Source organism: Acromyrmex echinatior, chromosome 6, assembly GCF_024713525.1.
Source record: "Acromyrmex echinatior isolate Ae372 chromosome 6, ASM2471352v2, whole genome shotgun sequence".
Taxonomy (NCBI): domain Eukaryota; kingdom Metazoa; phylum Arthropoda; class Insecta; order Hymenoptera; family Formicidae; genus Acromyrmex; species Acromyrmex echinatior.
Genome location: NC_141857.1, coordinates 8,301,116 through 8,320,063, shown reverse-complemented (window position 1 = coordinate 8,320,063; position 18,948 = coordinate 8,301,116). Strand labels below are relative to the sequence as shown.

Below are 18,948 nucleotides of genomic sequence, written 5' to 3'. Positions count from 1 at the left end.
TCTTATTAGCCTTTTACATCTCATACTTTGAACATTAAAAGTCCTGTTATTTTAAGTTTTTTATTCAAATAAGTTAAGTTATAATGATTACAAGAAATTCACGTTTTTATTTCATTAAAAGAATATATAATTCCACTACAATCCAATCGCCACTCACTTCTCCTTCTCAATCTAAATGATTCGCCAAATAAAATGACCAATAAACAAACCACGGCTCTGACGCACAAAAAACTCCCTGGAAAGTGTAAATGGCTATGTCAATAATTAATATTTGACATATTAAAATCCAAGTCAAATTAACAGCTAATTTCACAATATAATAACTGATTTCTATTAACTTTATATATGAATAAAATATTCAATTTACAGTCCGTTTTTTACTTTCCAGCCTGTAAATTGAACTCGCAAGAAAAACTGTAGTACATAATTAAGAAATACTTAACAGTTAAGCGTATATATTCAAATAGGTAAATTATATTTTTATGAAAAATTAATTGTTTAATTAATGATATAACTTTTATTGTTTATCATATATCGCTAATACAAGCTTATGAATATCTCCTACATATTTATTTTTTTAATTCATACAACAATTACGAAAATAAAAGAATGATCAATAATTGTAATTGAGAAAGTTTATTTTTTATAGTTATTGACCATTCATTGTAATTCACATATTATTCACTAGATAATTATTTCTCATAAATAAACTCAGAAAGCAAAGCATGTCTCAGTAAAATAGCACAAATTTGTAATTACTTATGATATTGTCAACTTGCCGTAGATTTAAGGCTGCAGCACAGATTTTTGCATAACGTATAACGCATAAGCAAATTAACTAATCTTTCCTTTCCTGCCATTCCATGAAAAAGAAAAATTTCGCGCGCGATTGGTTGATTTCCTTATGCATTATGCATTATGCATTATGCAAGAGTCTGTGTTGCGGTCATTATCTTCGAACGATTTCGAATACACATATGTAGACAACAATGTGTATATGTATTGTCAGCAGTTAAACAGTAAGTTTAGTAGCTGCGTCAATGTTATCTTATGTTGTCGGCAATAATACAAATTTTGATGACGATTTTAAAGTTGTCGACTAACTGCTGACAAATTGCTACTCAAGCTATGTTCACTTTGAGCTCACAACGCTTTAAGCATCGTTTCATCCTTGTTGCTCATTAAGTATTAAACAAAGACAATTGATGCTCACAAGCTTCGCGAGCGCCAAAGCGAACGCAGCTTTAACGTTATCATATCATGAAGATATTAAGTTGCCAACAAGACAAACACGTTGCTATCTGGGAAATTATTATTTTGAGTTGTTATAATATTGTAGGTTTAATTTTTCATCAAAATGCCTAAAGTAAGTCGTATGAAATACTCAAGAGGCATTTAACAATGTCGTAGATGCCGTTCGTAAAGGTATGATGCTAGAGTAGGTATATAGAGAGTAGCACCAATTAGCCGGAAGTCGCCATTTGATGTCTTATATCTGGGGTATCTATATGACGCAATTCCTTGTCTTAACCTATTCTTTTTTTAACATTGTCTTCTTTCTAACTAATAGTAAGGACACCTAATGCGGAACCAATCAGCATTAGAAACACGCATTGATGCTATTCTCTTTATACCTATTATATGGGGCTAAATGCAGCAGTACGAATATATGGTGTATCTAAATCAACGTTTAAATTTAGAAAAACTAAACTGCTGAAACATCAAAATAATAATGAGTTCCTGTCCTATACTTGAAAAAGATTTTCTGAATTTTTATCTTCATTTTTATGGTTTTCATATTAATGATCAATCACTGTCATTTTTCTGTTCAATAACTGTGATTAATAGGTATCATTTTCTGAATAAAAGTTTCTACAAAATGAAAAACATGGTCTTATTAAAAGTTTTTTATATCTGACATATTTTTTGAACTTCGCTTTACATCAAATTCAAATTTCAAATAATTTCAATAGTGATTACAGTAAGTATTAAATTTCAGCGCTTAAATGGTCAATTACTGTACACTTTACCTTATTAAATAAAAATATTAAAGGCAAAACAATTTTTTTAATCGAAAGCTTCAAAGATTCAAATAACATTAATCATAAATAATTAATATAATTAACACATTTTAGTAAGTATTAATAATTAAACTAAAACTAAAAAGAAATAATAAATCTAGAAAAAAATTAAAATAACTACTATTATTATCTTCAAAAAATACAGCAGCTCCTTAAATGAAACCGACAGAGGTTTCTGAGAAACCGGTATATTAAATATTCTATTTATGCTATGTTAATCCCAAATTACAAAAAGCAGTCTGGAAATGCTACGCCAAATATAAAACTACAACAATCAAATATATTAAATACAAAAAAATTTGGGTAAATGTTGACAATAACAAAAGAAGTTCCAATGCTCTTGACCTTGACATGTTGTCAAGGTCATGACCCTGAATAATCTCCGACAGATTTTACTTGACGGTCACACTTCGTTAAAAAATTAACAAAAAAAATTGTTTAAATAACATTTTTAAAATTTTTTCAAAATTTGTAATCAGCAACCCCTATATATTAAAATTCAGCCAAATACGTTTAATAGAAAAATTTGTACAATAATGGATCAAGCAAAACAAATTGTATACCGTAATATAGAACATGAAAATAAAAACGTATTGTTTTATTGCTCATTCGGGAAGAATTCAGGTTCAGCATTTGGATTTGTGAGATCCAATCTCCAGTGAATTCTCTCGGTAGCATTAGTTTTTGGATAGTAAGTAGTCTCGTCGTGATAAAGATAATTTCCATCATTTCGTTCATTAACAACAATCACGTATGGTTCTCCGTTTTTATAACCAGAATTGATTGTCTGTATCATGCTAGCACCATTTACAGATTTGACATTTATGATGTTGCCGCCAGTTATTATTTGTCCATTTGTTATTAAACGTCCTTGTCCATCTGCACAAAAAATTTTCATTGCGTATTTATTTTTATCTTCTCTTTCCTTTATGTTGATTATATTACGTAAAAAATATTATAACACATGGCGATTTGCTTTGACCATATATGCCACTTCATCATCTTAGTTATTTAAACAATTTACATATTTATATACTTAATATATTTATTTACTAATCTATATAATTTTTTCTAAATGTATTATTTGGCAATTCAAATGATTTTGAATATCCCGTAATCGTCTTCTTTTTAAATTCAAATGTGAATTTTATTATTTTTGTTGTCATTTTTCTCCATATTTGAGATATACAATCGACCTTCTGATACTTGAAAAAAATAGTAGATGAAATTATATTAATTAATTAAGATAAAAAAATATCAATGATAAAGAAAGTATAAATATGAAATGAAAAATTTATTTATTTAATTTTATAATGCACTTCGTATGTATACATAAACATAGGGGAGAGTGTAAATCGGACCGTGTTCTAAATAGGACCTTTTTAATTTAAATGAATATGGTTAAGCAAATTTGCGTGCTATTTATAATGTAAAGTCCTTATAAGACACCAAACATGTGACAGCAGTTTGACAGTTCTCTACCATAACGTTCATAGAATAGACGCAAATATGTATTTTCAGTTATCGTGCGAAAAATTAAAAAAAAAAGACAATCCTTGTAAATCATTATTTAAAAGATGTTAAAAATTTGAAAGATAATTGATTTAAGATAATTGAAGTGTAGAATTCAAAAATATCAAGTGTTTTGTGATCATTTGCGGTTTATTGTAAAATTTATTGCAAAAGTTCGAAAGGACCCGTGTCGAACCTCTCTTTGGATGTCCAAATCGAATCTACAGTACAGTAGATAACAACAGGCATTTGACCATTGGATCTTGACGTTTTCCAAGAAATTGACTTCCTGCCCAGTAATTGATCGGTAAATCGAACATAGCAAGATAAAAATAAATTTGAATGAAATCCATTTGTCCATTTCCAAAAGCGCTTCCTGTAAAAATACCGGTCGGGAACGAAAACCGGGCAAAAACAACTATTTTAACTAATGATACTGCGATTGAACCGACCAGATCTGATCTAAGGAACATTAAATCAATAAAATATCATGAATCATCAAACTCAGATTATTTGAATTTTTTGATTTCAATTCTATTATTAATAATATGTTACGTTTAGTGGATTGTGCATGATTTCTTCATTTCGCGAACGTTCACAATGTCACCCAAGGTCAAATCAATGATACCTGATGATCTTATGTCCCTCTCGAAACCATACAACTTTTGTCTGAAACATTTTCTTGTAAAATGCAAGGGAACGGAAATAATTGGGGTGATAGATTAAAATGACACCCTGTATATACTTAACTAGAACGATTTTCTCGTAATTTCTTTTATTATTTCCTCGTATTACATCTTGCTAGCATAAATTCTCCGCGCACGGTCCTGTCCCGGTAAAAGGATTCAGTTCTTTGATCCAAAATAGGGCGCACGATCATACAACTCTTGAAATCTGAGTCATCTGAGACATTAATCTATGTTTTGGAGTCACCTAAGTTTGACTCATTCCATCCATGCGGGTGCATGCGAGACAAAGCGTCTACTTTAACGTCTTTCCATACTCCATTCTTTTTATTCCTTCTCTCTCTAAACCGATCCACTGATATGCCCGGAGTTTGGACGTAATAAATACAAATTATCAGTAATTTTTTGAATAAAATTTGTATCTTTGACTATCAAATTGTTTGTTTTTGCTCAATACTAACAAAAATAAACTAAAATCTTGTAAAATTTTATTTAAAAGTCCATAAAAATAAGACGGTCTGATTTAGATCAGGGGATGGTCCGATTTGGAACCGAAAGTGTTTTTACATTTTCCATTATACCTCAACAGATAAGAAATACGTCAAAATGGATAAAAAATGAAAGGAATGAAATGGTATCAAATAAAAATGAAAGAAATTAAATGATTTTTCTAACGGCATCTTTGGTTTTATGATCGGATTTTATTTATGCCTTATAGAGAGCAAAAACTGCAAATAGGTCCAATTTAAACTACTCTCCCCTAATGCTATGATTTCTATTGTACCTTTTATAGATTTATTAGTTGCATAAAAAATATATATTATATATAAATAATGCAAAGATTTAATTTATTTTTAAAAATTTTTTGAACTTTTCGATTATTCATTTAAATTAAATAAAAATTGAATTATGCTATTAGGTGTTGGAATTAATTCGTAGCGTTTTTTAATGAAAGAATGTTATTTATTTCACATGAGCATTAAAAAATACATTAATGAAAGTACTTCCCATCACTTGTAAAACGCTACGAATTAATTCCAACACCTAATATTAAGTGTATGTTTAGTTTTTATTACATATTGATGCAGTTCTTAAATCAAGTAAATATCAGTAGATATTGTAAAATATTCTGTGATTAATTACCTCTTGGTAGATTCTCGAGTGTTTTGTTGACTTCCGCAAGCGTTTGTTGTACTGTATAATTTATTTGTCTTTCCAAATTTTGCGTCAAACTCGCCACCTGTCTATTGATATTGTTTGTAAAATCGGTCACCCAATTAGGAGCAGCCATCCCCAGATGAGCACTGTAAATAAAAAAATTGTATCGAGAACTGTCGGGAATCGATGATAAATTATACTCTTCGTTTATTTGCCTAGACACGTATTCGCAATTGAGGCAAATTACAGTTCGTGCATTTGTAAAATGCGATAATTTATACACTCTGACCATGAATAAAAACATATATAATGATAATTAAATTCTGTTATGATTTGCGCAGACATTAAATGCTTGGCGCGTTCAGAAAATAGTTGTTGATTCATAATTATAGTTTAAAATTGAATCCAGATCAAGCAAATATACGAACAATTCATTTCAATGAACGATGTGTATCTCACAATGTAAATTGTTCGTTCACATTTACTCGCGCTTGTTTGATCAATTTGGATTCTGTTTAATTTGCGAGATCTTGAGACAAACATCAGTCTCGATTGCGCAATCACATCAACGAGATATTATTAAAAATTGTCGGCCTGGCAAATTTTCGTGGCCATCAATGAGACTCAGGGCACCCGAAGATAATTGAAGAACGATGACGTTACCGACAATTAATAAAAATGTAACTAATGATAATTATATTAAAAACATAAATATATTCAATAATATACTATTAAATTCGTGATTTTTGATTATATAAATGATGTATAAATAATTATGCATATCTTTAATGGTGTAATATCTAATATATTGCCGGAAACTTATAATTTTGTCTCTGCAGTTTTTTCTTTTTTTAATCATCTCTATTGATAATCAACCTCGATGATAACATTAAAATTACAATTTTAAATAAAAATTGAATATTATTAAGTGTTAAACATATATGTACATGTTTTTCGAAATTAATAAATCATGAAATTAATATCGTATTATTAGTTTTTTATTTTTAGGCCTGATTGCACCAATGTTACTTTGGCTTTAAGCCTTGTTTAAAATCAAAGTAACATTGGTGCAACTGAGCCTTAATCACTTAAATTTTAACAGGCACGCGAATTTCCATAAGCGCCGACCGTCTTTAATAGTATCTCGTCGATGGCAATCGGTATCTTCGATTGTGTTTCGAAATCGTAAGTGTTAAAAAGGAGGGTACCAATTTTACTTGGTTTTGCAAGTAAAATCGGGAATCGTATTATTTCTATGTTTTCTTATGTATTTTTCTTCGTAGAAACCGAAAATGATCATTATAATAACCAGACTAAAGGAAAAACTGGTACATTGATATAAAGTGAATAAAATATCCTTATTCGTACCGTTATAAAATCACTATTAATTATGCTCCAATGAGTCACCCTGTAAATATATTTATTATACATAAATATACATAAATATACTATAAATTTTCAGTACTGGCTGTACATATCGAAACACGCCTATAAAATATATAGACATAATTAATTATGAAGTCATATTTTATTTGTATTCATTGTACAATATGTTATATTTAACTTCTACTTCTAATTTTTTATATTATACTTATATCTTATTATTGTGTCCATTGTGTATTATATATCCTTACTTCTAATTTTTATGTCTATAAATTATAGGCACAATTCCTATAAATTATAGATATTGACTACGTTTACATCTTATGCCCGTCCACTAATGTAACTTTAATCTCGGTTCAACTTACTCTTCGTTTTTTTTCTAATCTTTAGAACTAAAAAAAGATAAGTTGAACTAAGATTAAAATTAATCTATATTGGTAGAAATGAACATTAATCAATTTTAATAATATTTGTAGTTAGAAACAAACTATTCATTCCATTTTTCAGAGAAATATAATTATGTGATTGGTCAGTTTCATAACTATAAATGTTATGAAATCTGATTAAGTGTGCCATGTAAACGTTATCATTAATTCCTATTCTTCCATTATGTCCAGGTCCTTACTTTATTGAGTTATACACAAATCAATATATACAAGTCTTAACATTCAAGTGACTCAACTTTCTAGCAGAGGTACAAATCGACACAGTGATAAGAGTCATTCTTGTCTTTGTTTTTTACTGATTTTTGAACAAGGATGATTCTTTTGTCAATTTGTGTCTCTTGCTGGAAATATTTTAAAAATACTGCTGCAACATTGCTGAAGTAATATTGCAAAAAGAAGTCTTCGCAATATTTCTGCAACATTGTATTGCAATATGCAACATTGAAATGTTGCAGCAATGTTGCTATAAGTTTCTGTGCTGCATATGTACGGGTATATGTATATATATAATATATATATATATAAATAAATAAAATTTTTACATATAATATCTAATATATATATATATAATATATTAAATTTTTAATATAATTTTTAATATCATAAAAATGAATTTTCAGTACAAAAATAGAAATAAGAGAAACAATTATCAATTGATCTTAAATGTTATTCAGGACATGATCCTGAACACAACATTCAAGAGATTTTAGCCGTCGGTCGGACACCTTACGTAATGCTAATGCCGGTGGTATTGTAACTTTCAAGCCTTATAACTCGAAAGGTACTTTATGAAAAATTATTTTATTATAGTATTTTGGAAAGCTCTTGAGGTGTGCTACAAGAATATGCAATGAAAAATAGAGAGTTCCATTTAAAAAATTCAAAGTGACATTGTTCTGATCTTGGTGACGCCACCCAAAGTCAGACTAATCAGATCACTAAATAGAACCTCACAACTTTTATCTGAAACGTTTTTTTCTAAAATGCTCTGTTTTCGAAATAAAACGGATGTACGGATAATCTGAGACACCCGCTATATGTGTGTATGTATAAATATGTAAATAGAAGAATATATAATTTTACCACTGTCGATCCTAAGTTCGAATAAAAAGAAAGAGGATATCTCGTCATTTATTATTATTTTTTAATAAGAGAACTTTTTCGTTGTCAATTATTAATACATTATAGTCGATATAAATCAAATTTAAAAATACAAAATGATTCGTAAAGACGATTAATTGGAAAGCGATAATTGATGTATAATTGTATTTAAGTTTTCATATTTTTCATAAGATTATTAATTTTTTTGTAACAATGTCTTAATGAAAAATATAACCTAATTAACGTTTTTTGATGCAATATTACTCACATATGGCTCAATTTGGAATTAATTTCTAAATCATTGAGGCATAACAGTGATTTTATAATGATGTGAATAAGGATTTTATTCATTTTATATCAATTTTTCCTTCAGTCTAGTGTTATTATAATAATCATTTTCAGTTTCTACGAAGAAAAATACATAAGAAAACATAAAAATAAAATGATCTCCGAAAATGATCACGAAATCTTCGAAAATTGGTAATTCCTCCTTTGTAGTGCACGTAACGTATAGGTTTTCAGCGCTGGCAGTAAATGTGGTATATCGCCTTTTTGTTGAATAGTTGGGAAAAAATAATTAACTACCGAGAAAAACTTACCTAGTCAACAATGAAATAATCAATATGACGTGACAGACTTTTCTGGCCATTTTCGTCCGAGATACTTTGGATCTCCGGTTAGTAGACAAACTAGATGGAAAAGTGGAGTCGTACTTTTCTCCGCGTAAGTACGTAAAGCAGATCCGGTTAGATCACGTCATACACAAGCAGATATCGTCTTATTTCGCGTGTACTGGCGATCGGCAATATTGCATCTAGTGCTGCTAACGTTCTATCGCGCCACATCGTTTTTCTGCACTTATATACACAAACATTCTCGGATTATCGAAGCCGTGACTTTACGTGACTATATATACGTGTTCACACGTCGTCTTATATTTGCCGACCGAAGAAACGCGATGTAGGAGAAAGAGAATCCTTGCGAAATTGTTGGATAACGTCATAAATGAGATGCTGCTGATAGCAGAGAACGGCAAAGAAATCATAAGAAGTAAAAGGAAGCCGTTAGAACAATATCGATAGCGACACGAACTAAAGAATAAAAAGTTTTTAGTAATTATCAAAAAATTAAAAATAATATTTAAAATTTATATCATCTAAGGAAATAAGTTTCTGCCAAATTCTATTTTAATATTGTGCACATTAGTATTATATGTTAACCCTTTATTATTCTGGATGTTTACTAGGATGTTTAGGCTCTTATAAACTCACTAGAATTATGAATGCTATTTATATATATTGTTACATTTAGTATAAATTATTTCACAATTAAAAAAAATTCTTTTGCAACTAAAGAATATATAAAATATTTCAACTTTTAATTGAAAATATGAATCATCAAAGGAAACTATGAAAATTAAGATATAATGTTGTTTAACATATATAAATGTATATATAGATATAATGATTGCCGAAAGTTTCCGATTCATATGTAACTTTAAGATGATTTTCACGCAAATACGTGAAAAAAATTACGCGAGTAATGTAGAGTTAATACGAAATATTACATATAATGTATAGTTTTTTTGTATGATAGATGTACTAATATATGTTTTTCTTTACATAAAATATTTTATATTTTGCATATTAATATTACATTGTATATAAGAAGTGCATGTTACTATTTTTAAGTTAAGTAACATCATTCTTCCATTACAGAGCACAATAATGACGTTCATTTTTTTTTTTTAAAGAATTCTTTAATCATTCCGATTCGCTGTATTGATTATCTTTTCGATCAGACACGGGCACTGAAAAGATAACGCGAAGTGTCAAGTCGAAATAAATCGTGTATATCAAATTTCTTTCAAATTTTGCAGCCATCGGCGGCCGTAGCGCGGAAGACCGAGATGCATTGGTGAGATTTTTTTTTTTTGATCGCGATGCCTTTGTAGACCACAGTAATTTTACAAGATGACGTACATACACACACTATATCGCTGCGTACCTAACAAAGTCGCTATCATGTGTTATTGTTATTCGTACGGTGAGATTTGAATCAATAGGATGCGTATTGCTCGTTATATCATCATGTTACCCTTCGAGTCGCGATTACAATTAACACTTATCAGAAAATTGTTCTGTACAATTATCACAATTAGCGATCATTCAAATGATCGATTCTCATGAGATTAAAGACTCGTAAATGTATCGTAGCAGCGGTTATTTATTGAATTGAAACAGGTATTCTTCGTAATATACATTCATTTAGACTATATTCGAAGACTTTTCGAATATGAAAATTTATTCGATATAATATAGAGTAATTCCGGTAAAATACGCCATAGAAATCAAAAAAAATAGAAGGAGTAAAGATAATTTTGTCCCCCACATGTTGCCCCAAAAACAACTTACATGCCTTTATGTTATATTAGTATTGTGTTATGATTTCAGTTTCTTACTGTTAATATTAATGAAATTATTGTGAATTGAATCGATTTGTCACTGTATTAAGTAGCCATCATAAATTATAATCTATATAAAATGATTGCTGTAGGACATGCAAAAGACTTAGTGGTTATTTCGTGATACATGAATGTAGAAGAATAATAAAGCATGTTGTACAACAAAATACAAGTACTTTGTTCTTGTATTCTTTGTTTAGTTTGTTGTCTTATATATCCCATCTGTTTAGGATATATGGCATTTTTAACAGGCGAGATTTATGCCCAAAACATACAAAGTGCACAGATTGAATTCAATGCACTACTCATGTCATAACACTTGTAATACATCTGGGAAGATGTAATTATTATTTATTATTTTATATATATATTTATCATTCTTATTCCTTAATAAAACTTTATAAACGCATTTTATAAGTTATGTCATTTTATGTCTTATTTATATGCATTATTTGTAAATTTTTTATGAGACATACCTCCCCCTCTCTCCTCTTATGAGTCATATATTCTACCCCTATGGGATATATGGCAAAAATGCAAAAATTTAAAAAAGTTCATTTTTTAATACGAAATATAAATATTTCGGATTTTTAATATTTTTTTCATAATAGTAGACAGTATAAAGTTTTTACTGATATAGTTCATTTACTTTAAATATAGTAAATAATATTTAATAAAAAAAGATTTAGATAGGTGCGGCGTATATACCGGAGTTACTCTACTATAGGTATATTAAGGGGTTATTATTTTTGGAGGCCAAAAAGTCATATCTTATTTTGGAAGTCGATTATTAAAAAACTATACATAATACAAAAAAAATTTTTTATATCTTTTTATATTTGTTACTCTTATCTTATAACTTTTTTCACTGTGGCAGAACAGCTGCACACTCAGTGCATATTAAAGCTGTTGTACGCTAATCTAATCGGAATGTGAAAGTGAGATATCTCAATTAATAAAATATCCAATGTATATTTTATCAAATAGCAAAATATATTAACAAAATATATTGAGGATTTTACAATTTATAATTCATTTCTATATTTTTATTAAACGTATATCTTTACGACGGCTTTTTAAATGCACTGAGTGCGAACCAGCTTTGCCAGTGAAAACGCTATTAGTGTACAAAATGTGTATATATTGTTTATATGTGTATGTAATAATTATATTCCTGGCAAACAAAATATGGCGGCGCTACAGTAGGTCTTTCGCCTACGCATGATAAAGGTATTCACGATGGAGCAGAACGGGTCCAAAGTATCAAAAATTTTATTTTTGATAAATTATTTTTAATTTGTATTAAAATATTATTTACTAAAGAAATATCTGTCTGATTTAAAAAAATATTAAAAAATGTGAAAATGATGCATGTGTGAAAAAAACTCAATTTTCATGTAAAAATTCAATATAAATGAATTACAAAAAAAGTATATAAATCGCAAAAAATCACAGATATTTTTTCAGATAATTCAATTGACAATATTTGCCAAATTTTAAAACATTTGAATTAATTTTGTGGTAGTCCATCGTTTTTGAAAACACCATTCTGAGAAAAACGCGAATAAAATTTCAATAACAATCTCTTTTTGTCGTATTTTAAGCACATGGACGCACTGATTTCTAACCGAAACCGATATAATCTACATTAAAATTGTGTGTCAACGTCATCTACAGTACAGATATGTAACTATAACATCAAATAATGACGAAACTGTTCAGATAAACGGAACAGTTTTACGGCGGTGTGGAGGCACCGATTGCACCGGTGCGTGGTGCACCGCTCTAGAAGGCAAAAATTGAGACGAAATGTAAAAGATGTACGCTTTTTTTACATTTTGTCTCAATTTTTGCCTCCTAAAAGTTTTATTCAGGTTTCTATCATTTTCCCTTTATATTCAACTTATGCTCCGATTCTTTTTTTTTTCGTCAAAATCATATATTTTAGAATTCTCTCTAAAAATTTTCTTAGAATTTTTTATCAACTTTTAGTACTACATTTTTTTATTATATTTTTACCAACATGAGAAAATACGGTATTAAAAAATTCTAAAAAAATTCTCAAAACTTTATGAGAAGAAAATAAATGATTTTTGCCTCTTGCAGCTTTTCTATAAAGTTGATAGTATTGGAGTAAAAAATTATTCAAGACCAATATTTAGCAATTTTTAGTAATTAATATCTTGTTAACTATTGCGAAAATTGCAAAATAATAGAGGACTTTTCGACTCAGTTCGATTCATTCTACCTGCTCATAATGGATGACGAAATATGTTAAAATTACTCTATATATACAGTTATTTCATTGTGAGTTAGATATTAGGTAGTAAAAAGAAATCTATTATTTTTCCAATAGATAGCTTTAGTAGCAATAGGTAGCTGCTGTATCTCGTCTACGCATGATACAGATTACTAAAGCCATCTATTGGATTACTAAAGCCATCTATTAAAAATAATGGATTTCTTTTTACTACACCTAATATTTTAGATAGTGATAACGAATTGTTAAGTCCATTCTATAATCGCGTAAGCATATAGATATAAATGGTTGTATATTCTTCTCATATTCAATTGTGATTAGTCAATTTTTACAATTACAATCACACTGAGAGAAAAATGTCGAAGTATTATTGCGAAGCATTACTTATGAATTAATTACGTTTTCTTCGATATTTATTATACAAAAATTTAATTGTGATGACAAAATATACATTTTTGTGAAATATTAACCATAAATAAAATAAAATAGATGATTTATTTCTTAGGAATAAAAAGGAATAAAAAGAAAATTTTATTTCCGTATTTAAATAAATATTTGTTGTGAATGTTACATATTTCTTGTTTCTTTCGAAGCTCGTTAACTTTTATCTCGAGCGACATTAAATAAAAAAGATAAGAAGCTAAAAGACTAGATATAAAAAATAATAAAAAGCAAGAAATAAAAAACAAAAAACATTGTAGAATAAGCTTTATGCCATGTTGCAGGATATCGCGCGTCGCAATTTCGAGCGCCAATGTAGTAACAGATAAATGTTGATAAAGCGCATGCGTCTATTCTTCGTTCCTGCTGTCTAGAGAGATAAACTTCACAATCGCTGCTTCCCAACCTCACTTGAACAAGGAACGCCGGAACCGACGCCGGCGCATTGAGAACATTTATCCCTCACTATCTTTCTTTCTCGCACAGATTTTTGCATTAGCGTTAACTATGGGCAAGTATAGGCAATATCCCTTCCATTTATATATGTTCTAGGACTGTGTAACACAGCTGACACACATAACCTCAACGGCTAACGGAATACAGAGCTCCTCCGCTAACGAAATTAACGGAGTACATACATTCTTCTTTTTCAATTCTGCCTTTAATAAATCAAGGAGATTAATGACTCTACAATGAAGTACAGAGTGTTGGAGGTTGGAGCAAGGTTGAATATTTGATATGTTTATTTTTTACGACACTGGATTCAAATGGAGCGGCGCAGGAGTGATGATAAGGATTCGATTTGGTGGTAAGGGTTCGATGTCGAGTCTCTTTATATGAACTCTACTGAAAATCATGCGTCTCTAGCAGAAGGAGGAGGAAGATAAGGCGGGAGTCGCTTCGCGTAGAAGTCGTACGCCCCTAAGCGAAAGAGAAACATAAAGTGTTCTCTTTCTATAGAAAGAGAAATATAAAGTGTATTAAACAAAGAAAGATTCAGTACTAATCTTATGACGCGAAACAGGCCAATATTCAAAGTCAATTCTTGTACTTAAGACTATCCTAAGATGTGATCAAATCTTAAGATGTCCTAAGATGTGATCCAATCTTAAGATGTCATAAGTCAATCCGAGGACTACATTAGCATCTTAAGACATTATTTAAGAGTTTTAAAATAAAAACGGACTATGAATATCGTCCCATGTTTTTTTTAGCGTTTCACAGTTGGCAGCCTTTTCCCCTCACGCGACATTCATAGACAGAGACGGCGGAGATTTAAAGAGAGACGCTTGCAAACTGAGCATACTATGTTATCCCTCCCATCATGGACACCACTCTAGTTCAAGAACTCCGTGGGCGAGGGTTCGTCTCCTGGAGAGGGATCGATTTGCGGCGTAACACTTTATTTGTTTCAATATTGCGCTATTCCATCATATCAATCAACATCAAATTATTTTAACCTCTCAAAATACGACGATTTATTACAAGAACATGATTTAAGTGACTTTATGGTTTAGAACACAATGACGCACTCTCTATTCCGTAACATCAAATGAGGAATAGCGCGGATTAGTTGCTTCAATGACGCAACTTAATTTTTTCCGCTAGACAAAAAATGATATCGAAGTCTTTTGTTTTATGATATTTAACTCAAATATTCCAACAATATTAAAACTTTTTCGATGTTTTATACAAAGCCCAAACAAAAAAACTTTGGAAAAATCGTAAAAAACCGGAAAAAATTGACAAATTTTTTGAAATATAAAACCAAATAATTCGAAAGAAAAAAAAATATCTGACAATTTATACTTATAGTTATATGTTTCTAGTTTAAATCCTTTTTTGAAAAACTAATTTCCGACCACTTCAGAAGTTATTGAATTAAAGTGCCAAATCAGTCCGCGTGTCACCTACAGTGCGCGATATCCTCTCAAGTCTAACACATAGCCACTAAGTACAAGAGTATAGTCTTTTTTTGGTCACTGATTTCAATCTGAAGTAAAAATGTGCCCTTATTATAATAAAGTGATACCTCCACGTAATACAAGATGGATAACGCTAAAATTACCATTCCGTGTACATTTACTTATTATCGCCATTTTTCTGCTATTTTCAATTCAACAATTGTGATTACAGTATAAGTAATCAGATATTTATAAAACCACTTATAAAATCACTAAATATCGATTTTCATGTACGGATTTTTTAAAATTCTTGTACTCCATATCCGTCATTTTGAATTGCACATTTTTTATTTCAGATCTGAAATCAGTGACTAAAAAAGACTACAATATGGATAACATGCTCCTATATTCGGTGGTATACATCAAACTCGAGAGGATATCATGCACTTTTTATATGTAAAATTGTCATTAGACGTGTCTTACATGTGATTGATCAATTACTTAATCTTACTGTTAAAGTGATTTACATTAATATTTCTTGCTGAATAACACGTCATATAATTACGAGTGGAATATCTTTTTTGTCTTTCATAACATTAATTAATACAATTTTTGAGTTAAGGTCGGTTTTCATACAATTTTTAATGCGCTTAATTTATACATAATAAGAAGTTATCTTATATTGTCTTTTAGGTGATGCTTCGGAAAAGGAGGCTGATTTGAAAAAACATGTGCAATCTTTTCATTTTTTCATTTTTAAAGTAATATAATCCGTTATACATTAAAAAAAAATTTTTTAGTTGTTTCTCGGAATTTATATATTTATTTATTTATTATTCCTGATATTACATTTGTGACACAATATTTTTAATTTATATTTTATTTATCTGTCTATATTCACTAGTTGAACACAGTCAAACAGTCTTATTTTTATCAATAAAGATATCCCAGGAATATCCAAAGAAACTGTCAGGAATATTAGAAAAACGAAATTGCAATGAATAATGAAAAAAAATAGAATCATGATACTCCAGCATAAAAACGATATACTGCCATTATGTTACGCATACATTACGCACGTAATTTACGCATTTTTCTCTGTGTAACTTTCCTCTGCTGATGTACTATTCACGAGAAAGGCAAGCTAAATTGTAATTTAAAAAAATCTTAGAATCGTTTAGCCAACGTCAACGCATCTACGTCATTCTGGACGAGTTTCCGTTTGCGTAAAACGCGATGAAAAATGACTCGACTTTTGCCGATCATGATGACGATCGCATGGATTAGATATACAACATGATTGCGATCACTGTCGCACGAGGTATATAATTTATTCGACTTTTCTCATTTCTGTGGAATGCCATATTCGTTCCAAAGAAAAAAGTATGAACTAACGTGATTATAAAACGTGTAACTTTAACCGCAAAACGTGGTTTTCTTCTTTTTTTCTTCGCTCTGAAATCGAACGAGAAAAAAGATTTGCGACTTCCGAGGGCAAACGAACGGAATATTTACGCGAGATGTTTTTTATTTTTCAGATTTGATCATTATGCTATCCTTCACTCGCGAGTGTGTTTAAGAAGAGAAATCGAATAGAAATTGGCCTGTAGGACAGGACTCTTAATTTATCTCATTATATGGAATTGTTTAATATTTTCTAAAAATATATCTTTAATAATTCGAGAAGAAATGAAAATTGTCAAATTAGAATAACGAATATGTGTCTCTCTGAAATCTTAGAGATAGAAGAGTAGAGACATATTGCATTTGTACGGATATTTGCAGTGTTTATAGAAAGATATGTTAATAATTGTTATCAGGAACTGTCAATACATATTCGCAACCTATAGTTTAACGATTCGTCGCGTGACCGTGAATAAAAATTAATTCCATACATTACATTTTTCTTTCTTTTTAATAACTATTAGACTACTAAACCGTAATTTTTACATTATTGACTCTGATTGTCATTTGACTTTCAACAAATTATCGATGATTAACACTACAACTTTTACATTATCGACTTTATTTTTACCGAATTTTCGCTCAACAACAAAATATTGAGAATCAATCAATTGACAATTGTAATAAAGGATTTGACATCTACTTTTCAACTATCAATCAGTATGTACATGTTCTCAATGATTTTATATACAAGGAACTCAAAACCAGCATAACATCTTTTGCGTCAACAATATTACATTATATTAGCGACTACACAATTTTTGCATTATGTCAAAATCGACAATATTATATTAGCAATTTAACTGTTTATGCTGAAAAAGTGACCCGTGATCATGAAACGTTCCTTTATATACAATAATTTATATAAATATCTTAATTAGTTAACTAATACAGCTTAATTTACTCAATCATTGACCTGATGCTTTACATTTTTGCTTTTGCATAATAGCGATTTCTGTAATTTTAATTCCATACAATATCATTAATCAGATTTTGAAGGAAAATTTAAGTAGGTAATCGTAATACAATAAGATCGAGTTTAAAGAAATTGAATTGTTAAATTAGGTTAATCTGTCAAAATAGTGTGCAGATATACGTCACGCGATCACGCGGAGCAGTTCTCATGCGTATAATGTTATATCAAAATTGAGGGCCACTTTTTCAAAAAGTTAGCAATCTAGTAGTATATATAAAAGTCTGTGGTCTCGAGTTACAGTATGAGTCTTAGTGAGTCGGTTACAGTATGAGTCGGTGCGTTTAAGAAATAAAGTCAGCATGAAGTCAGCATGAAGTCAGCACGAAGTCAGCGCGAATCAACGAGTGCAAATAGCAAAAACAGTCTGAGAAAGTTAGTAGAAGTCAGTAAAAATAAGGAGCTAATTAATCCGACTCAGCGAGAGTCGAGCAACGATGTTTGTTAGGGACGTGTTATTTTCGAATCACAGTACGAATATAACGTCTTAGCGAGTCGGTGCGTTTAAGAATCGAAGTCAGCACGAAGTCAGCACGAAGTTAGTGCAAATCAATGAGCGCAAATAGCAAAAACAGTGCGATCCAGCAAACCAGCAATCCAGAATGGATTAAAATGGATTCAGATGTTCAGAAATGATTCATGAATGTTAAAATGAATCCTTTTCAATCCTGAATGCATTTTTATTCATTTATAGGAATTGCATAGAACATATCTCTATGTCTTTTAATCTAAAAATAATCAGCAATTTCTGTGTAATGTGAATACTGCTCAATTCAATATTTTGAATATGAAATGCAGTTTTTCAATCCAATTGAATAAAAAAAGTTTTTATTTAAAAATGAATCATAAATGTTACTTAAATTATTCAAAATTATAAGTAGGAAATTTTTTGTTTTAATCCAACTAAATTAAAAAAAATTGTAACGTAAAAATAATTGAACTAATGTTCTTTTGTTTCTTTTTGATTGGAAGTAAAATGAATTATCAATGTTAACACTAGCAAATCACAGTCGAACACATCCTAAATATTACAATCACGCGTAACATCGGCCAAGCGATTAAATTATCCGATACT

The 18,948-nt window shown here is 29.7% G+C and overlaps 2 protein-coding genes and 2 long non-coding RNA genes across 6 annotated transcripts in view; 2 read left to right on the top strand and 2 right to left on the bottom strand.

Annotated features, from left to right (window-relative positions):
* Window positions 1-620: 620 nt before the first annotated feature.
* Window positions 621-18,948, bottom strand: part of LOC105145257 (hypothetical protein) — a 19,551-nt gene continuing 1,223 nt past the window's right edge. For 2 of the 3 annotated variants that reach the window (XM_011054703.2, XM_087407198.1), the window contains exons 2-3: window positions 5,423-5,583; window positions 621-2,960 (exon numbers count right to left, since the gene is read on the bottom strand). In XM_011054703.2, the coding sequence (XP_011053005.1) occupies window positions 2,680-2,960; window positions 5,423-5,570 (429 nt within the window). In that variant the 5' untranslated portion in view covers window positions 5,571-5,583 and the 3' untranslated portion in view covers window positions 621-2,679. Of the gene's footprint in view, window positions 2,961-5,422; window positions 5,584-8,966; window positions 9,218-18,948 lie in introns of those variants that run through there. The other variant, XM_011054701.2, reaches the window with a different exon arrangement.
* LOC147909345 (uncharacterized) lies at window positions 3,259-5,415 on the bottom strand. The gene is made up of 2 exons (XR_015545463.1): window positions 4,149-5,415; window positions 3,259-4,055 (listed from the first exon to the last, which is right to left on the bottom strand). It is a non-coding gene; the product is annotated as an uncharacterized LOC147909345 (long non-coding RNA).
* Window positions 12,601-17,335, top strand: LOC147909344 (uncharacterized). Its single transcript, XR_015545459.1, has 3 exons — window positions 12,601-14,340; window positions 14,747-14,926; window positions 15,793-17,335. It is a non-coding gene; the product is annotated as an uncharacterized LOC147909344 (long non-coding RNA).
* Window positions 17,541-18,948, top strand: part of LOC105145258 (GTP cyclohydrolase punch) — a 24,639-nt gene continuing 23,231 nt past the window's right edge. Inside the window, exon 1 of the mRNA XM_087407197.1 lies at window positions 17,541-18,248. The gene's annotated coding sequence lies outside the window, so the exon portion shown is untranslated. The remainder of the gene's footprint in view (window positions 18,249-18,948) is intronic.